Source organism: Monodelphis domestica, chromosome 2 (genome assembly GCF_027887165.1).
Source record: "Monodelphis domestica isolate mMonDom1 chromosome 2, mMonDom1.pri, whole genome shotgun sequence".
NCBI classification, from domain to species: Eukaryota; Metazoa; Chordata; class Mammalia; order Didelphimorphia; family Didelphidae; genus Monodelphis; species Monodelphis domestica.
This window is the reverse complement of record NC_077228.1, coordinates 295636796-295659636: the sequence shown is the minus strand read 5'-3', so window position 1 is coordinate 295659636 and position 22841 is coordinate 295636796. Positions and strand designations below refer to the sequence as shown.

Sequence of the window (22841 nt, the reverse complement as noted above, 5' to 3'; positions counted from 1 at the left end):
TATCTCTTGTGAAACAAGGAAGACACTGTTATAGGACTGTACTACATGGCATGCCAACATCAGAGAAGGGGATGTGCTTTAAGAGCAAAACAGAATTGTAGTAGCTCATAAGAGAGATATCTCCATTCCCAATGTTCATATGAGCTATTTGTGCCTGACCTGGAGTAGAACCTTCTAAACTCATTCTGGACACACTTTACATTAATCCCAACATAGTGATATCATTTCAGTCCTCTTCTAGTATGAATGACAATAACCAGTTCTCTACTGTTTGGTTTTTGACCTAATAATTCAACTGAAATTGCTGTCTCCAGAATTGCCAATGATATCTTAATTTCCAATCTCATAGACTTTTCTCAATCCTTATCCTTCTGACTGTTCTGTAGCCATTTACACTTGTAAAGTGTATCTTCTCTATAGGTTTTCTTGACACAACTCTCTCTCCCCTATACAAGTCTGTACCTACATAGATGATGAGTCTGATGCACTCATTGCCAGAGCTCAAGTATTTGGGAGGCTCTGTAGGAAAGTGTGGGTGAGAAGAGGTACTAGACTACCTGCCAAACTGAAGGCCTACAGAGCCATTGTATTGATTCATTCCATATACTTGTGATCCAGTAACACTGGGATCTTTGGTGTTCTTTAAAGAAGATATTACATCTGTAAACTGAAATTTTTTAATTGGTTGTACTCATGCCTATAGTTCTCTCCATCATCTGACTTCTTTAAGTTCCAACTAAAATTACATCTTCTACAGGAAGCCTTTTCTGATGTCAATTTTATATCTTTCCTCTGTTGATTATTTAAAATGTATCCAATATATAACAGCAATGAAAAGTGGCAGAGGTGAAACAGTTGATGTTGAAGAAGCAGTTTTTATATTATTTTTAACCCCTAAACTATCAATATTCTGAATAAGAGTGCTTAGTGATGACCATAAAGAATTTAAAAGTCTATCACAAATTGTGATATGTTAGGTGAATGTGATAGTCTGGGGGGGAAATTGGAGTTTGGGGGCCTAATCTTCTTTATGACAGAATTTAGATAGCATATACACATCCTTTCCTTTCCGTCACTTTTTGCCCTCTTCTGGAATCTTCTATGAACCTCTTTGGTGCAAGAAATTTCCATCTTCCGTTCAACATTCCTTCATATGGCACCAGGGTTAAGAAATCTATCTAATGTTCTCGGGGCCAAATCCCAAGCTCTCTCCATAAAACACCTGATATTTTCAGGATCCTTGAACTGAGAAGTGCCTTCTAAATATAGGGAAAAGAAAATTCAAAGGTGTGTAGCATAGAACAATAGGAACAGTAAGACAAAGACTGGACCAAAGACTACATGAAGGTGAATAGTATAAGAAGCACAAATAGACTATGGAGCTACTATCCACAGCCACACTCATATTGGCAGGTCAGGTCCCCGGAGCAAAGTTACTGCTTTCTCCCCACTTTACAATTAGGATTCTAGGGTGTACCTTCACTCAATCTGTACTTCCAAAATCATTTGATCAACTAACAACCCTTACAATTTTGACCAGTTGGTATCTCCTCAATTTCCCTGATAAACAGTATAATTTAATTTTTGCAGGGGGATTATGACAATAGCCAAAATAGAAAAACATCTCTGGAACCAGGAGAACACAATTCTCTTTTATCTGACATTGGCATTAAGTAAATATTTAATAAAGGCTTCTTGAATTGAATAAAAAATAAATCTTTCATTTCTGTTTCATACTACCTGGCTATATGGAAAGTCTTTATGAATGAATAGGGTGCTTTTGACCATAGAGTTGTGAGTCTATTTCAATCCAGAGCAAGTAATTAAAAGCCTTCCTGGTCATTCCTATATACAGCAAAACCAAAAGAACATTTTCAAGGATGAAAGAAGAATTATGGTGTTTTGTTTTGTTTTGTTTTAAATGAACATCACAGTCAAATTTCTTATTGTGTGGGTGGATTTTTTTTTTTGGCTCATGTGATCAAGGAGGATGCCGTGACAAGAAGCCTGACCTTGATAAAGAAGGGAAGGGGGGGAGTATTTGAAAGTAGAATAAGAGTGAAGTATTTATAAGATGTAAATGTGAAAATGCAAATGATAGTGATAAACAAAAAATTTTAAAACTTTAAGATTGTTTCTAATCATTTATATTGTTTGTATATAAATATTTATATAAACTTTCCTCTTTGATTATGATACTGTTCTTTGGAACTTTTGCAAGAAAGTGACTAAAAAAATCAATATACTGTGAGCCAGGGTCCTACTGCTAGTTGTATAATCCAAAGAAATCAAAGATAGAAATAAATGTCTTCTATATACCAAAATGTTTGTATCGACACTTTTTATAGTAGCAATAAAAAAACTAAATGCAAAGTAGATGCCTATTGATTTGAAAATGGCAAAAAAAGTAAATTATACTACTTGAATGTAATGGAATATCATTGTACTATAAGAAATGCTGATTATTAAAGTATAGAGAAGCATGGGAAAACATTTACAATTACACTAAGCAAAAACAGTGAAATGGTATAAATAATAACTAACAAAGTGTAATTGAAAAGAGGAAAAAAATACTATATGATAATAATTGCCAAGCTTGTCCACAAAGATGTAGGAATATACTTTCTCATTTTTATAGATGTGAAAAAAATGGGTGTACTCCTGCTGTATATAGTGTCAGATTCAGATGCTGTGTAAAATTTATTGAATGACTTTTTCCCTTTTGAAATTCTTAGTTCCCTGAATGGAAAATGGAAGGAGGGAAGGGTAGGTGATGTAAAAAGAAAATAAGTCAACAAAAATTATAAATATATGCATACATATGTACATATATTTATATGCATATGTATTTATAGACAGGTTTTTCATTTCATTCTATATTTATAACTTATTCTAGTCTATAACTTTATTTTCTATGTTGTATAAATACCTAAGCCCTTTTCTCTGTCTCTGAGTAAAGAAGCTCATGAGTTCAAAAACTACCTTTTTTATAAGTATATATATATATATTTCTATAAATATATATGCATGTGCATATATATGTAGTAACTGAGTAGCACAGTAGAGAAAACTAATCATTTGACCCTCTTTGTCTCAGTTTCCTCATTTGGAAAATGAGCTGAAAGAAGAAATGGTAAACCACTCAGTGTCTTTGCCAAGAAAATCCCAAATGTCATTATGAAAAGTCATACATGACTGAAATGAATGAACAACAATATACATATATGTATGTGTGGATATATATATATATATATTTGTATCGTGTGTATGTTGAGAGAGAGAGAGAAAGAGAAAGAGAAAATAAGAGAGAGAGAGAGGAAATTAAGAGAGAGAGAGAGATCTCTCATCCTAGAATGTATCCATGTTTGCTTACAGCTATTGAGTATACTCTAATAAGAAGATCCTTGTTGGTTCCTATTAGAAAGAAGAAGTCTAGAGTATCATGGTAGAATAAAGAGTCCTTGAGGTGTCTAGAAATGCAGAATTCAGTCACCTAGAGCTGAGGAATGTACTGCCTTCATGTTTTTACAACTTTTGAATAATCACTGTTATGTGTATGTGACATAAAGAAATTGTTATCATCTACTTCTATGTAGTGAGAAAATTGTGTTGTTTGGTCAATTTAGACTCCTTCATGACCCCATTTGGGCTTTTCTTGGAAAAAATACTGGAGCTATTTGCCATTTCTTTCTCCAGCTCATTTTACAGATGAGGCAAGCAAAGCTAAGTGACTTTCCCAGAATCACAAAGCTAGTAAGTGTCTGAGGCCAGATTTGAACTCAAAAACATGAGTTTTCCTGATTCCAGGCCAGTGCTGTCTACTGAGCGACCTAGCTGCCCTAGTAAGAAATATTGTAATGAACTTGAATTCAGAAAAATGGTTCAAGTCTTGGCTGTCATATTTACTAGCAGTAACTATGGATATGTCTCTGAATCCAGGGTCTTCATCTATAAAATGGGATTAGTAGTTTAAATGATTTTTGTTTTGTTTTTGGCAGAAAGTGTTATATTAACATGAACTTTCATTATTGAGTACCTGAAATTACAGTACTCAATTATAGGGTCTTGTTTAGAAACTCCTGATATCTTTGTGATTTGATTTGTATTATATTATGTTACATTAGTGACCTGCTATCAGAAAAAAATCTTTCAACTACACATAGATCATGGCCCATAGATTTAAAATTTGGAGAATCTTAGACGGCAGAGCTGACTGAGGTTCAGAGTCATTAAATGGATTGCCCATGGTCATGCAGCTAGACATTGTCAGAAATGGGGCTTAAACAGCAATCATCAGAACTTCATCCCCTAGACCATGCTGCCATTGTCTCTTCAATGACATACTTTTAGGTTAACAACATCAATGTTTTATATGGATGGATTTCCTAATTTTATTTATTTTCTTGGTGTTTTTTTTTGCTTTGTTTTTATCACTGGGAAACTTAAAAATCAAAATATCACATATATGTATGTGTTGTGTGTGTGCATACTTGCTTGTACATGTAAATGTCTAATTCTTTTTCTAGTACTCAAATTTGTGCAAGATAGATGCTAAATATATATATATATATATTCATTTAACTGAATTAAAGCTTTCCATGAATAATAATAATAAACAACATTTATATAGTGCTTATTACATGCCAGGCACTATGCTAAGCACCTTACAAATATTATCTTATTTGATCTTCACAAAAATACTTGGAGAAAGTAACTTGCCCAGAATTACACATATAGTAAGCATCTGAGACTAGATTTGAAATCAGGTCTTCCTGCTTCCAGACCCTGAGTTCTCTCTTTACACTGAGTCACCTGTGTAATATTTAATAATAATCTCTGGGGGGTGTTTTGTCATAAATAGTAGAAATTGTCTGTCATAAGAAAACATCAATATCTGTTACAAGATATCTTGTATGGATGTCTGTTCAATATTCAGTCAACAAACATTTCTTATATTCTCATTGAATCCTTGGACTATAGTTATTTTTTTCCTAAATTTTATTTTTTCCAGATTACACAATTTCTTAATATTTGTTTTTGGATATTTTGAAATAAATGTTCTCTCTCTCCCTCCTGCTCCTCCCCAAGAAGGTAGGAAATATGATATATGTTGTACATATACATATTATCATATAGCACATATTTTTATATTTGTCATATTGTGAGAGAAGCCACATTTTGCTTATATGAGACAAAAATTCATGGAAGCAATAAAAGTAAAGAGTGATATATAGTTATTCTTAATATCCCCTCATTTCCTTTCTCAATGGAATCCTTGGCAAATAGGACTATTTAGGATTGCTTCATGCCAGAACTTGTTTTGAAATGCCAATGTTGACTTTCTCACAAGACTCAGACCTCCTCCACATCATGAGAACAATTCCAGGATAGATCCAGGAACTGTAATGGTGGTATTGAATGGTTTGGCACCTTGTCCTACTTTCTGTATACTATCCATATTTGTCTAGATACTGTTAAGCTCTATAACTCCCCCTCTAAGCTGACGCTATAATTTTCGGATCATGAGTAATGGCTTGTTTAATCAGGTTATTTTCTTTGCCATAAATAAAAAATCATTAAGGAAAATCATTAGCATTTTATTTACAAAAGAAATCAGTCATACATAATATAACAGAGAAGTTTTTTCCCCTTACAAACCATTCTGTGACATCTGCTAGCATCTTTCATACACCCATGAAAAAAGAACAATCTTTTTATGATCACTTGTCTTCTTTCAGGACATACTGCATAGACTGAACATTAGTGTTAGGAACAAGAATCAGATTATGGTGATGTGCTCCTCCCTAGTGGGTGGGACACTTAAACTAGTCTTACTTATTATAATTTTTTTCTTGCCATGTCATTGGGATGTCCTGAGCATGCAGACTAGTTCAACCCAAAGAGCTTTATCAAGCTTCTGCAGTCCTTGAGGCTCTTAGTATGCCACTGTCCTTTGAGACCAACATGAGGCTCAAATTCCCGTTCATGGCCATAAGCTTGCAGCTTTCCATGATCATTTTATTTGGATTTTTTGTTGGCTATGAAAATGATGGGAATTATGTCCAGCAGATCAATGCCACCAATCAGTCTGAAAAATCCCTTGAGCTATACCCTTGTGAGTATGCCATTCCTTATTGCTTCATTTCTCTCTTCTGGGACGTTGGTGTTCTTCAATTCTCTCCTTCTAGTTGCTCTGGACTCTTTTAAGAATTTAAAGATAGAATTGGTTTTCAACATTTTCTTATGTTTTGTTGTTTGGTTTTTTTGGGTTTTTTTTTTTTTGCTGTTGCATATAATCTCATCTATATGATCATGACATAGATAGACAGAGACTATCTATAAACTAATTACATGGTTCCAAATCTCATCATTGTTACTTTCTACCTATGTGACCTTGAGCAAGTTACTTAACCTCTCTAGGTTTCAATTTCTTCATCTATTGAGTGAGGAGATTGAACTAGATGAACTCTAAAGTCTCCTCCCCTTATATATACTATAACCACTACAACATACTATGCTAATCATCATAAGATCACAGATTTAGCACAAAAAGACATCTAAAAAACTGTCTGTTCCTATCTTCTCATTTTAAAGATGAGGAAACTAAGGTCCATAAAGGTCAAATGACTTGACCAAGGTCCTACAGGTAGAAAGTGGCAATGCTGGTATTTGAAGGAATGTCCTCTGATTCCAAAGTTGGTACTTTTTCCAGTGATGAAATGAGGGGAAACAATCTTTTTTCTTGGTTTGGTTTGGTTTGTAATGAATTAAATAAATTGACTAGAGATTTTAGAACTGTATAAATATGTACAAAAAACTTGGGGCCAGTCAGTCATTAAGTATTTATTAAGTATCTACTATATGCTAGACATTGTACTAAGTGTTAAAGGGTTTTAAAAAAAGTAGAGAGCAGACTTTTTTCTCAAAGTGCTCACAATCTAATGAGGGTGGGGGATTAGAGAGAAATAACAAGCAAATAAATCTACAAATATATCTAAAAATTACAATTACGAGAGAGGGAGAACATACTCAATAGTCTCAGGAGTGGAGAGTAAATGGTCCTAAAGATCAGGAAGTACAGATTTCTATGAAATTGATGAAACTCAGAGAGAAAGGTTATAAGAATGTTCTCTTGTCTTTCTTAGAAAAGAAAAAAGACATGTAAACAATGCTCACTCTCTTATTTTCTAACACTTTTCCTATGGCTCACTTATAAAAAGAGTGAGGAAAAATTTACTGTATAGTAGAGAAACTTTGAAAGTGGCTTGTGAGGTTACTGTTTTACATCTTTATGTCCTTAACATGGCCTAACATAATACCTTGAGCACAATAGATATTCAATAAGTATGAGCTGGATGAATGAATACAAGTAATAGCTGCATTTCAAACTTAGGTGTGAAAAATTCAGGAGAAACTTAAGAGGGAGCAAAAATGAAGAGATTTTGTAAAAGTAAACTTACTTTAATTCATAGTGGAAATTTCTTTTTATATTTAAAAGATCATTGGGGTGGGAGTACACTGCACTGCTCAGTAACAACTATATCTCTTGAATGTTAGTCAGTCAGATCTTTATTTTTATGGCCAGAAGTCTCATAGAATCTCTTTTTTCTTTTTTCATGCAATCTATGGCTCTTTATTTTTATCAGTTACATCACTTCTCAAGGCACAGTGAGAGAACATTGCATTCACATACTACAACTTGTTTAGCCATTCTCTAATCAGTGGGCATTTTATTCTTTTCTATAACAAAAAGTACTGCTATAAATATTCTAGTGTATATGGAGATTTTCTCCTTGTCAATAACTTCCTCAATATATAAGGAAGTATATCGGAGGTGTACTCTAGTGAGAAAGTTTCTGGTTCAGAGGGAATGAACACCTCAGTCACTTTATTTGCATAATTCCAAATTGCTATCCTCATTAAATTTTATCTCGACCAGTGCTCTCACCAGCCAAGATCTTTTTTGGATCCTGAGTGGTTAATTCAGTATATTAATTCTCCCTTTTAGTTTTGTCTCACAGAATATCTTAAGGAAGTGTCTCGTAAATTCCACAGTAAACCATCATGGTGATTTAAGAATGTTGTTTATAGACTTAAAAAGAGGTCTTAGATACTCGGCTAGATGAGCAACAGCTTCAATTCAGACCCATAAGTTTACAGTATAGAACTCTCATGGCTACCCATGTTTCTTCAGTTTCAGATCTGATCAGCTACTTTGTAAAATTATTAGTATGACTTCATACTTGCTTAGCATCGACCTTTAATATTCATTGAAGTACTTTCACACATGTTATCTCACTTTTGCATCAATTTCATGAGGTTGTATAATTATCTCCATTTTACAGATGAGAAGAACGATCCAAAAAGTGAAGTGACTAGCCCAAAGTCACATATGTCAAGTGAATGGTAGATTCAGTTTTTTCCTAATTCCTTCCCAGTTTAAGCACTTTCCATTTTATAGTGCCAAAAATATGTCCTTACTCATACAAGATTGAGAGGCTCCAAGCCAGAGATCACTGTGTTACATGCTTCCAGCCTCAATCTATTTTCTAGTACATCCTCCATCTGCCGAGATATGGGAAGGAAATGATGTCTGGAATTCAAAGCCTGTTTGCATTGTCAGTGTGAAATGTCCATATTCCCTTGCCAAACAACTTCAGTGTTGCAGAGCTGGGCATACTTTATGTCCAGAGAATAACATAAAAACAGAAGGGTGATAGAGGAGAGGAATACCAAATGTGAATATTAAAAGCATGACAATTACACCATTCTCAGATTCCCAATTCCAAGGAACTCAAATCATGACATTTGTAATGCTTTTTTTAAGGGCCTTTTAATGGCAGCTATTAAATATAGCTAAGCAAATTAAAATCAACTTTATAGAAACTTTAAACTTTACAGAAAAAAACATTTTACTATCAATTCATAGAGATAAGCAGCTCTTAATAATACCACCCCTAATAAAGGCAAGGCAAAACAGAGCAGGATATCAATGATTGTGGGTTGGAAGAGAGGAAGTTAGAAGGAATAGGCACCAGAGTATCATGAAAGCACAAAAGAAAAAATCAGAAAAACAGAAAAACAGAAACAGGTGGAAAGATTTCCCCGTTTTGAAATTTCACATTATTTCAAGTTTTACTTTAGGTTACTTTTGTGCTCAGAGAAGGGAAAGTACACTTTTTTCCTCCTACTTACTTCTCCCTCCTCTGCATGACACTCTACTCCAGGTCCCAAAACCCATGTAAAATTAGTTCTGTTATTTTATGAGCTAAATAAGGTTCTGTGGTCTAGTCTAGGAACCTAAACAACATTTACCACATTTTTTTCCATCAGAAAATGGCTTCCAATGTACAAACAATTGGTTTACAAATCTGTTTTTGGAATATACTATATTCTGAATGGATGAATAAATGAGTTAAATGAATAAACTGTTCAATAAAGTATTTATTAAGAACTCCCTATGTGTGAAACACTAAGGGGTAAGGACACAAACAGAAAAGCGACGCAGTCCCTGTTCTCAAGGAACTACCATTTTAATGGGAGAGACAACACATATAAAGAATTTCTTCTACAAGTTAGAGGAAAAAGATCTGAGAAGAGATAGTTTGTCAAGCTGTTGGTCGTAGTGTGACTTGCCTAGAATATGCTGCCTCCTGTATCTCTCTCAGGATGCCTTGTTGCTTCTGCTAGCCTGGCTTGCCTGCCTACCCCTGTGGCAGCTGGTTGGCATGTGGTAGGGATGGTTCGCCCCCTCTCCACTGTGTCTGGAAGGGCTGGGAAGAAAGTAGGACCAGTGATCTGGGGGACCCTGCTGCCCCCAGGGCTCCTGTATCACTCTGCTTTTTGGTGGTAGTTGATAAGGAGGTGTTGCTTATAACAATGGGGCTCCTTCTCCACAATGATTTCTCCTCCCATCAGTAAGTGTGAGGACAGTGATGGAAGTAGGTATGGTGGTTTGGAGTCTGCCAGAATTAACTTTACAGAGAAAGTGTTTTCTGTATCCTCCAGAGCATAGCCAATCACAAATTAGATGGTTTATAAATATTGATAAATGATTATTTGGTTATGAATAGACAATTAAAATTGATGCACCTAATATTTGGTAATTCATTCAGATTCAGCTTAATGTCAACACCTTCAGAATATACATTATATTTAAATATATGCATACACACATATATGTGCATATATATGTATATGTGTATACATATATACCTTTACTAAAATACCGTGCATGGAGGAGAACTGATATTCTCCAAGGTTGGGCTGGCTATGTATGAGCTCAGACAGATCCTACCAAGCTAGAAAACTTTCCAATAGAGCCCAAAGAAGATAATGTTAAGGGCCAGCCAACCTACTGAGTGAGGCTCAAGACCAGAACATTGATCTAGTGGTGATTTTTAGCCAAAGAAGTTCACAAAGAATATCTGTTTAGGCAAGGAGGAGTTATGATATGCATTCCAAAATGATGCAATAAAAAGGAGTTTGGGGGATATGGTAACAAAATCAGTAATGTTTTGAGTATAAAATTGAGACATATGTACATATAAATGCATAAGTAGCTATATAAAACTTTAATCTATCTGATAAAAGTTCATGAAATATTTGTGGGGAAGGAGGAATGGAATGTGTTTATATAGCACCTACTATATATCAGGGGCTATGTTAATTGATTTCTATAAATAGTATAACATTTGGGACAACACTGTAGATTAAGTAATAGGCTTTAAGTCAGAAGTCCCTGAATTCAAATCTGATACCTATCAGTTGCAGGACCCTGGATAAGTCACTCAGCCTCTGTTTGCCTCCATTTTCTCATCTGTAAAAGGTGCTAATCTGTAATAGCACCTACTTCCCAGATTTGTTGTGAGGATGAAATTAGATATTTGTTAAATATTTGGTGCCTGGTACATAGTAAGAGCTATAAATATTCACCATTATTAGATCCTCACAACAACCCCACAAAGTAGGTATTATTATTATTATTATCTCCATTTTATGGTAGAGGAAATTGAGGCAAACAGAAGCTAAATGATTTGCACAAGGTCACATAGTTTGTAAATGTCTGAGGCTGCATTTGAACTTGCATCTTCCTGATTCTAGATCACATGCTCTCTAGGAGCCCACCGAGCTACCTTTTTCTTTCTACTTGGGTCTCCAAATTTTGGGATTCCCTTTGGCTTGACTGAAATAGGGGAAAAAAACGGTTGGGGAAAGGGATATCTTTCCTTAATTATCTGGCCATGAGAATAGGAAGTATAAAGTCTAGAAACCTCAGAAAGAAATGGATATCTCCCTTAACAGAAGCTATATTAACCATAAGAACTTTGGAATTTACATTTAGACCTAGAAAGAATCTCAAACATCATCTAGTCCAACAATGAAACACAAAAACCACAACACTCTTAAGTGTGATCCTAACTGGATTGAAATGAAATTGGGGAAATATTTAACAAAATAAATAAAATACAGCAAAGTATCAACATATAGTTTTCTAAGTCCAGTGGTTCTTGTACAAATCTTAGCAGTCCCCATTTCTATTTCAGTTTGACACCACTGATCTAGTATAGCCCCCTTATTTTATAGATAAGGAAATTAAGGCTCAGAAGTGTTGTGACTTGATCTCATCACATAACTAGTAGGTTTCAGACATAAACAGTCCTAAGAAGAGGGAGATGAGAATAAAGAATAAAAGAAAGAAACTCAGAATGTTAGATTTGGAAATGAATTTCATTTTCCAACTAAGGGAATTGAAACCAAAAGAGGACAATTGACTCACCCAAGGTCACATAGCTAAAAAAAGGGATGGACTTGAGTTTTGAACTGAAGTGCTCTTATTCCAAATCCAGTGCTCTTTCTACTAATCCATACTATCTCAATTTAAGTTGAGAATGACACTGCTGCTGGAGGATACAAGAAAGAAACTGAGCAATACTTAAGATAAGAGGAATTACTGAATTGTCTTGGAGCAATATGGTGCAGGTGAAGAGCCACTGTAGAAAGCACTGGATATGGCTCCTCTTTCCACCACTTCCTAACTCTGTGAACTCTGAAAGGACATTTAACCACTCTGTGCCTCAGATATCACATTGGAAAAGCTGAGATAATTATGAACTACTGTATGTGCTCCAGGGAGCTGGACCCTATGATCTCTTGCATGCCATTCCAGTTCTAAGATCTATTATCCATGAAAGTGGATTTATACTGCTATTTGCTTATGGTTGCATAAGTAAAATAATGAAAATGAGACCACTCATGATCATTCCTTCCCAGTGCCTGGGAGGGGCCATCAGGGATACAGAGATAAAAAGGAACATTTGGCAAATTAAAAGGGGGGAGGGGGAGAAAGAGAGAAAGAGCATTGTTACAATCCCTCTCAAAAGGCTATCCCAATCAAATAAAATAATAAATATGATTTACATCATTCAGTATCTTAAAATTTACAGTGGGCTTTCCTAAAAGGAACCAAGGGAGATAGAGAATATATTGCTATCTCCATTTTTCAGATAAGAAAATTGAGTCCTGAAAAAGATGAAGTGGTTCTCCTGAGGACAAATCCCAATTTAGCTATACCTTTTTCTTCTATATGATCCCTGACCATAAAATTCCACACATTCTGCATAAAGGATTAAACTGGTGTTCTGAAGGACTACTTCCAGGAAAAGTCACTTAACCTCTATGTGCTTCAGTTTCTGTATCTGTAAAATGAGGACAATAATAGTACATGCTTCCCAGATTGTTGTAAGAATCAAATGAGATAATATTTATAAAGCACTTTATAAACCTTAAACACAATGTAAATAATTTATTATGAGATCTATGCATTTTTGAAATATGTTTATATCTATATTTCATTGCACTCAGTTTCCTTAACAATTCTATAAGTTTTATTGTATGCATTTAAAAACATTATTCTGTCCATAGAAAGAGCTGTTAGAGTTGTCTTTCACATCAGTGTATTTTGAGTTTTATTTGGAGCTTTAGATTATGTATGGCTTTGCTCTTACAACAATGACCAATATGGAAATATGCTTTGCCTGACAATTAAAAAAATGAAAAAATAAAATAAAAACGTGATTCTGAGAAGTACATAGGCTTTAGCTGACTTCCAAAGGTTCCCAGTTGTTAAGTTAAGTTAAGTACCCTTCCTTTAGGATCCTTATATATTTCTAGAATACCTATAAAGCTCTCCTGCTATCTCTCACACATATCATAATTGGCCTGCTTCCTTTTCTGACCATACATTTCCTTAATGACATGCCTTACTTTACTTTTTAAGTATAAGTCAGCATCAGAAATATGCTAGAGAAGAAGCATAGAGCCAGACCTGTAGATAGAATGATAACCTCTACACTTATGACAAAGAATGTTATCTACCTCTAGTGAAAGAACTGTTGGAGTCCGGATGAAGATCAAAGCATATGATTTTTTGCTTTATTTTATTAGGTTTATTTTGAGGTTTGAGTTTTATATGACTATACTCATACAAAAATGAACAATATAGAAATATGTTTTGCATAATACATGTTTAACCCAGATCCAATTTCTTGACAGCTCCTGGAAGGGGTAAGGAAGGAAGGTAGGGAGACAATTTGGATCACATAACTTTGGAAAACTTAAGTGGAAATTTGTTATTATATGTAATTGATAAAACAAAATATCTTTATAATTTTTAAAAATATCCTCTTGTGATAAAGATATTTGGTGAGCATGTGTCTGTTTCATGTCTCATATAACACCAACAATCAGCACATCATCAATAGAATTGCAAAGCTCTAAATTGAGGATCTAAATTAAGATAGCTCCACTGTGAATATAAGATAGTACTAATGTGATTAGAAAAATGATTGCAAGAGATGTTGACAAGATGAAAGACTTGGCAACTGACCAGGTACTAGGGGTAATGAGTATGATAGTATTTGCCACAGCAATAGAATGTCTATTTAAGGACAGACTAAGGGAAAAGATGGTGAGTTCTATTTTGGATGTTAATATGGATTCAGGTGATAAAGACTGGGCTTCAGGAGAGACAGAGACAAAAACAGACAAAGACAGAGAGACAGAGAGAGACAGAGACAGAAAGAGATGTAGAGAGATATAGATATAGATTGTTATAGATGCATAGATTTTGGAGTCATCTGAGTGAGATGAAAATTAAAATCATGGGAGCGAATGAGAAAAAGATAATAGAATAGATGAGACCCAACAGTCAACTTTGAACAACAACACTTAGGAAGCAGGAAGCAGGAGATGGATGATGAACCTGCAAAAAATACAAGATATTATGTGGTTAGGAAGACCAGAGTAGGAGGAAGTATCATACAGGTAAATGGTGATCAACAGTGTCAAATATCCAAGAGGATGAGGTTGAAGAAAAGGTCAATAACTGTGGGAGTGGAAACACAGAAGAAAAACAACTGCTTGATTACAAGAGTGGATGGGGATTTGATTGGGAATATAAACTCTAAATTATCACCCTGGTGCAAATATGACACATGTTAAAACCGAGTGGAATTTAGCTTTGGCTATGGGGGTGAGGGGGTGAGAGGAGGGGAGGGAAAGAACAGGAATTAAGAGAGAGAGAGAGAGAGAGAGAGAGAGAGAGAGAGAGAGAGAGAGAGAGAGAGAGAGAGAGAGAGGGAGTTGAGTAGAATAATACAAGTCTAATCAGTAGGAATTAAGGACAATAAGTAGGGAAGATAAAGAAACAGAAAAACTTGGCAGTGAAAGGGATAAGAAATGTAGGGTGTAACTTAAGGATTTCTCAGGGTTAAGTACAAGGTAGGTTTTGTTTGTTTTATAAGGACAAAGCATCCCTGAAAAGTGTTTGTAGACAGTGGGGAAGGATCTAATTGAAAAGGGAGATACTGAAAATAATTGAAAGGAAAATAATAATTGTTGGGCCAAGTTATGGGAGGATACCAGAGTGTTTGGGATCAGTTGCAAAAGTAAAGGAATTAACCATGATAAAAAGGGCCAGATCATGCTGGAGTCTGGATCCAAGGAGGAGAAAATGGAATTTTAAGTTGTGGGTTAGGAGATGAGGAAGCTCAGAACAAATGTACCTGATTTTCTCAAGAAAGTGGGAGATGAGGTTATCTGCTGAAAGATAGGGGGGGTGGTAAGAGTGGTGCAGGCTTGAAGTTGGAAGTGAAGATTTGTAATACCTGTTAATGGAAGTGAAAAAGATAATCATTCTAAGAAGAATAAAAACTTTGCCTGTGATTGCTGAGCACAGCTGCAATGTCAGTTCCCCTGCTTAGCATTCTAAACACTGAGAAGCTAGGGTGGAAAGGGATAGAATGTCTGGACAAGCACTTGGGTGGGTAAATACCTGCTAATCAGGTCCCAGAAGATGGACTGAGCTCAGATTCAGCTCCATTTTGTGAGCTTCATCCCAAGATGACATGAATTATCTACATACTAATGACCCCATAACCAGTGGAAGTAGATTTAAGCCCAGGAATACTGCTTGGGAGGAGAATTATTGGCTTGAACCCTAGGCTTAGTTTTACACTTGGTCCTTTTCCCATTGCTGTTCCTGCATTTCTCCAAAGTATTTGTGGTTTCCCACTGCATATCCTTCTTCCCCTTTAGGACTTCACAGATTTTGTGGGTCTGGGCTTCTTTCCATGTCCAAGTCAGTCTAGAAAGCTTTTTTCTCCTATTCTATTGAGTCCTGCTAAGGTCTCACTCTATTTCTGGCTTTCTCTTTTGGTATTTATCTCTATCTTTCCTTCTTTCTGTGTGTCTTTCTCTCTACGCCTTGATTCAACTGTCTGTCTCTGTCTCTCTGACTTTCTGAGTCTCTCTTTCTTCTCTGTTTCTGTTTCCCTCTGTCTGTGTCTCTCCTTCCCTCCTGCAATTCTTCCCTTTTCCCCTTTCCCTTCTGAAGTCTTTCTCTCTTTAAATGGTATCTCTATCTGGTCTTAACCCCTAGGTTTGTATGTTTCCCTTCAAAGACCATTATATTTGGAAATAGGTATTGAGTGATAATACATATATAATCCAGTGGAATTGCTTGTCAGCTCCAGAAGGGGGGAGAAAAAGGGGGAGGGAAAGAGCAGGAATCATGTAACCATGGGAAAATATTAAAAATAAATAAATCATAACTTTTTAGAGACCATTATAAGCTGGTCTCAGGCACTTCTTAGCTGTGTGACCCTGGACAAGTCACTTAACCCCCATTGCCTAACTCTTACCACTCTTCTGCCTTGGAATCAAAACATAATAATAATTCTTAGACAGAAGGTAAGGGATTTTTAAAGGACCATTATGAGTATCCCAAGATTCTTTCAAAGTCTACAAGAAGCCCCAAACCTGGCAAGGTATCTGTGTCTTTTCTTCTTATCATATTTGTAAATGAAACAAATTTGGAAGGGATAAGCTAACACATTGAATGACATTAAGGATAGAAAAAGATCTGGAAAGGCTCTAACAGTGGGATGAGTGTAATGATATTGAATTTAGCCAAGAAAAAGACATAATCTTATTATACAAAAAATAAAATTCAAAAGTTTTCACTTGAGGTCTTTATGAAGGAAATTTGACCAGGTAGCAGTGTAACTTGAAGACAGAAAAATATCTAGGGATTTGATGGACTGGAAACTCAATGAGGCAGACAAAAAAGCTAGGGTTATCTTTGAGTTCATTAAGATACTCATAGAAGTAGAAAAACTACAGCTCTTCTCTCCTCTATCCTGATCAAACTTCATATGGTATGCTATATTTAGTTCTAGAAGTCTTATTTCAGCAAGAACATTGATAAGCTGGAGAACATTCAGGGGAGAACAATCAAATGGTGAAGGGTTTCAATGTGATGCCTTATACAAAACTACTGAAGGAACTGGGGAGATTTGACTAAAGAAGAAAAGAATGAGCAGTAACAGGAAGACAGATTTCAAGTACATCTTTCACCCAGAAGAAAAACCAGACCTTTTCTACTTGGCCCTAATGAATAACAATACTGATAGAACTTGTAAAAAAGATTTTGCCTTAACAGAAGAAAAATATCTTAAAAATTAAAGCTATTTTAAAATTAAATGGACTATGGAAAGGCCCTTCATTTCAATTCAATTCAACTAGTTTCTATTAAATTTCTAGGAAACAAAAACAAAACAGAAGGCAACAGAACATAGTGGAAAGAATGCCGAACCTAAAAGACTTGGGTTCAAATCCTTTCTCTGCCACATAATATTAGAGGCAGCCAGGCACTAGGCACTGACTCTGAAATTAAAGGACAGTTAGGTGGTGAGAGAGAGAGAGAGAGAGAGAGAGAGAGAGAGAGAGAGAGAGAGAGAGAGAGAGAGAGAGAGAGAGAGAGAGAGAGAGAGAGAGAGAGAGAGAGAGAGACTTGAGTTCAAATTGAGCCTCAGATACTTACTAGCTGTGTAACCCTGGGCAAGGCATTTAATCCTGTTTGCCTCCATTTTCTCATCTGCAAAATGGGCTGGAGAAGCAAATAACAAACCATCCTAGTATCTTTTCACCAAGAAAATCCTAAATGGGGTCAAAAAGGTTCAGACATGACTGAAAAATGACTGAACAATGACAAAGGGACAGGTTTAGTAAGCTTGATTGATAGGAAACTACCTATTATTTCTCTTTATAAGGCCAAGATTGTTCCTTTAGGTGACAGTACTCATATAAGAAGTTTTATTTTTAAGTGATAGTGTTCATATAGCATATTTTATAGCAAGTTTTTCAATCTGCACCCTCCTTGTTCTAAGTATGTGACCCTCTGGATCAATGATTTAAGCCTTTCAATAAGGTGTTCAGAAATGGTAGAAGGTGAGGCTGTTGAGCCTCAAGTGATACTAGTGTCCTGGGTTACTCTGAATAACTTATTTGATGCACCCAGATATTGTGGACCCTTGGGCTGTTCAGGAGAGGAGTGCAGTTCTAAATGCCTGAACAATAAATAACAACTGTGCCAGCTTGATAGATTTTGGGCACTCTGTCCTCAGTGCAGTTTTTAATGAACTGAGTCTTTTTCTTGCCTAAGAGCAACCTGCTGTCAACCACCCCTTGGGAAACTACTAGTGAAATCAAGAAGTATTCAACTCCAGGGAAAGGAAGAGTTCTTTACAAGATCAAAGAAAAATGTTCTGCTCTTTAGAAATAGGAGCCATTAGTTAATACTGTTTTTGCTGGATATATTGCCAAACTGCCCTGTGGGTAAAGATTGTGGACATACATATATTGACATGAATGGCCCGTCAGTGGCAAAATTGTTAACTTATGTGGCTGCCCTAGGCCTTGGAGGCATATTTATTTATTGGGTTTTAAACATTATGCCCACTGCAAAAATGACCTCGGGGCATAAGGTCAGTAAAAATAGAGCTGAGCAAAACAAGAAAAATACATTAAAAAATGTTCAATTGTTACCATGTATTTGAATGATAAAGGGAAAGAAACTTTAGATATGACATCCAAAACTTACAGAGGAGGAAATTAAAGGCAAACGAAAGCACTCAAAGTCACAGAATGACTGGTGGCAGAAGGATTCAAATCCAGGTTTCTTGGCTCAGTTCAGTGTTTTGTTCTCCATTGTATTACACAGTCAATCTCGCCTTCCAACTGCCTATTGAACATCTCAAAAGGGAAACCCAGCAGACATCTTCAATTCACCCTATCCAAAAAAAGAATCATTATCTTTCCCTGAACTTTCCCCCACTCCTATCTTCCCTAGTACTATTACTAGTGAATCATTAGCATCATTCTTCCAGTCCCTTAGGCTCAAAACCTAGATGTCATCCTCAACTCCTCACCATTTCTTATTCCCCCATATTCAATCCATTGCCAAGGACTATCCATTTCACCTATACAGCAGCTCTCAAAAATACCCGCTTCTCCTTTCTGACAATGCCACTCTTGCCTGGACTATTGCAACAGCCTTCTTGAGAGCCTGCCTGCTTTAGGTCTCTATACTAGGATCCATCTTCCCTTCAGCCTCCTAAGTGTGGTTTTTGTAAAGCACAGATCCAACCATGTCACACCCCCTACTCAATAAACTTCAATAACTCCCTATAGCCTCTAGGATTAAATACAAAATGCTGTTTGGCATTCAAAACCTTTTATAATCTAGTCCTTCCTTTCTAGATCTCTCTGCCTTATTCCCAACCACACAGTTTTTAATTCAGTGATACTGGCATCTTGGTTGTTCCATGCTCATGCCATTCCATCTCCTGACTCTGGGAATTTCTCTGATGGTACCACTGGTATGGAATACTCTCTCTCTCTCTCTCTCTCCTCATCTCTGCCTCCTGGTTTCCTTAAAGTTCCAGTTAAAATCCTATCTTCTATAGGAAGCTTTTCCCAATTCCTCTTAATTCTAATGCCTTTCCTCTTTTTATTATTTACTTTTGCCCCATATGTAGCTTATTTGTACATATTTATTTTCTCATTGCCTTCCCATTTAGATTGTGAGCTCCTGGAGAACAGGAATTGTCTCCTTTTGTATCCCCAGTGTTTAGTACCATGTCTGAAAGTAGGTGTTTAATAAATGTTTATTGATTGACTGACTGACTGAACCTAACAAAAGAGATGTAGCAGAATATGTTTAAACTGGACTCTTCCCTGCAGGCAGAAATAGCATAAATTGAGCTCAAGTGATGCTTATTACTTCAGAATCCTGTCAGCCAACTCCTTTCCAATTCTAAGTTTCAGTAACTCTAAGATCTCCACTATGTATAAAATAAGAGGAATTGGAAAGGATTGTTTAAGAACTTCTTCATTATGAAATGCAACATTTTAATAGCTCATAAAAAAAGTTGTAGAATCTCTTCAAGGTAATTTGAGTGCAGCTCTGCTTGAAAGTGAGGGACCAGCCTAACTAATCTCCCATCAAAGAAATAACTAGAATGGGGTACAATTGGAGCACTGCCTTAGGACATAGAAATTTAAAATGTAATGATAAATAGCACTTATACAGCTTCTACAGACCTGTCACAGCTGAATTTACCATGTACTTAGTAAGAAAAATCAATTAAAATAGGAAACCTGGCACCCCAGGGGAGTTCTCCCTTTACCCCTTGTTCAGTGGCCTCTTTTGATGTATCTGGGTCTTCACCCATGAGACCAGTGTCCTAGGTCTTTATGCTTCCATAAGGCAATATAATGTGATTGCTCCTCATGCAGTATCCCACTTTTAAATAGAATTTCATTGCCTTGGGGCAACTAGGTGTCACAGTGGATTGAGAGCCAGGCCTAGAGATTGGAGGTTCTGGGTTCAAATCTAGCCTCAAGCACTTTCTAGCTGTGTGATGTTGGGCAGCTCACTTAACTTCTATTGGCTAGCCCTTACTGTTCTTCTGTCTTGGAACCAATACAGAGTATTTATTCGAAGACAGAAGGTAAGGGTTTAGAAAAAAAATTTTATTGAATGCCAAAATTGCTAATTATGACTTCCCTGTAGATATTCCATCAAGATTTGATTTTTTTCAGAATGCATAATGAATAATTTTTCATCAGAGTACAAAAGAAAAATACCTAGTGGCAGGAGGAAGGGAGGAAATAAATAGTAATAACATGCCTATTACCTGCCAGGTGCTTTACAAAGAGTATCCTACAAAAATCTCATAACATCCTGGGACGTAGGTACTACTATCCCCATTTTACAGTTGATGAAAGAGACAGACCCCGAGATGAAGTGACTTGATGAAGCTCACAGCTATTATCTGAAGATTAATCTGAACTCAGCTCTTCCTGATTCCAAGATAGCACCCACTGCCAACTAGCTGCTTCTAACAGCTTGTTTTAGCTACACATGTATGTGTATATATGGGCATATATATTATATGTAATTTTATTGGGAGATACATGCACATATAGATTTACTCTGTATACATATATGCATATGTGTAAATATATATCTGTGTTTCACTCTGTACAAGGGTGGGTGTTTACAATGAGCAAATAGAAGGTAATCTGAGAGATAAAGGCAATAGATTCAGAGAGGGAGTACAGAAGGAAGGTAAAAACCAGAAAAGGCCTCCTACAAAATGGATTATTGATGTGAGTTTTGAAGGAAGCTAGAGCAACTAAATGGGAAAGATGAAAAGGGAGACAATTCCAGGGTCAGGGGACAGCTAATACAAAGGCAAGAGACAGACAATGGTAATATTTTGTTAGAGGAATCATAAGTAAACCGATATTACTGGATTGAAGTGCATGGAGAGAAGTAAAGAATAAAAAGACTAAAAAGGTATGAAGAGACCAGGTTATAAAGAATAATAAATGTTAAACAAAGGCATCAATTTTAGTTTTGAAGATAATTAGGAGCTACTGGAGCTCACTGAGCAAGAGGCTAGGATGGCCTTACTCTTTAAAAAATCTTACTCTTTAAAAAAAATCAAACTGATAGCTGAGTGGACAATGCACTGGAGTGAGGAAAGAGTTGAGGAAGGAAGAACTGTTTTAAGGCCATTACAACAGTCCAGGGGAGAGAGGGAAAGGGCCTGATCTAGGCTTGTGATTATGGGAATGGAAAGAAGGGGACATATATGAAAGTTATAGCAAAAGTAGAAATAATGAGATTTGACAATGGATTCAATATGTGGGTTGAATGAGAATGGAAGGTCAAGGATACTAAGTTTTCCAGCCTGAGTAGCTGGAAGGTTGATGACACAACATATGGTAACATAGAAGTTGGGGGAAAGGGGAAAATTTATAGGCAAAAGAGAGTAAGTTCTTTTTTTGGAGATAATGAATTGAATTTGAGTAGTAGACTGAAAATAAACATTTAAAACATCTGGGTTCTAATACTACTTTAGCTATTGTTTAGCTATGTGACTTTAGGCAAGGCTTTAGTTTGCTAATTCTCCCTTTCAGGATCTTAAATTCTCAGGCTATTAAAAAAAATTATTGGACCTGAAGTTTCACTGTATAGGGAACGCCCATTCAGAAATTTCTTCTACCAATACAGATTGTCATCTTTTCTGCAATTTATAGTCTCAATCACTTGCCTAGGGTACCAAGAAGTTAGGTGAGTTCTATAGTTGCACTGCTATTAGTATCAGAAGTAGAACTAAAACTCAGCCTTTCCCTGACTCTGAGACCAACTCACAGGATGCTACATTATTGCTTGATTTTTAACATCGTACACATGCACTAGCTAAGTCAATAGCCTCTCTCTATATATCCTCTCTGACTCTGTCTGTATGTCTCTCTGTCTTTGTCTCTCCCTCTCTCTGTCTTTCTGTTTCTCTATCTCTCTGTCTCTCTATGTGTGTAGATAGACAGATAGACAGACAGACAGACAGACAGACAGACAGACAGACAGACAGACAGACAGATAGATAGATAGATAGATAGATAGATAGATAGATAGATAGATAGATAGATAGATAGATAGAAAGAAATACAGAGAGATGGGTGGATGGATGGATAGATAGATAGATAGATAGATAGATAGATAGATAGATAGATAGATAGATAGATAGATAGAAATACAGAAAGAGAGATGGGTGGATGGATGGATAGATAGATAGATAGATAGATAGATAGATAGATAGATAGATAGATAGATGGATGGATGGATGGATGGATAGATAGAAATACAGAAAGAGAGATGGGTGGATGGATAGATAGATAGATAGATAGATAGATAGATAGATAGATAGATAGATAGATGGATGGATAGAAATACAGAGAGATGGGTGGATAGATAGATAGATAGATAGATAGATAGATAGATAGATAGATAGATAGATAGATAGTCAGATAGAAATACAGAAAGAGAGATGGGTAGATAGATAGATAGATAGATAGATAGATAGATAGATAGATAGATAGATAGATAGGCAGCAAAGTGGCACAATAGATAGGTACAGTATCCTGGA

The 22841-nt window shown here is 36.0% G+C and overlaps 1 protein-coding gene across 1 annotated transcript in view; it reads left to right on the top strand.

The window, feature by feature from the left end:
- Nucleotides 1-5846: 5846 nt before the first annotated feature.
- The window catches only part of RHAG (Rh associated glycoprotein), a 35397-nt gene continuing 18402 nt past the window's right edge, over nt 5847-22841 (top strand). The window contains exon 1 of the mRNA XM_001369598.4: nt 5847-6115. Coding sequence (XP_001369635.2) covers nt 5941-6115 — 175 coding nt within the window. The 5' untranslated portion in view covers nt 5847-5940. The remainder of the gene's footprint in view (nt 6116-22841) is intronic.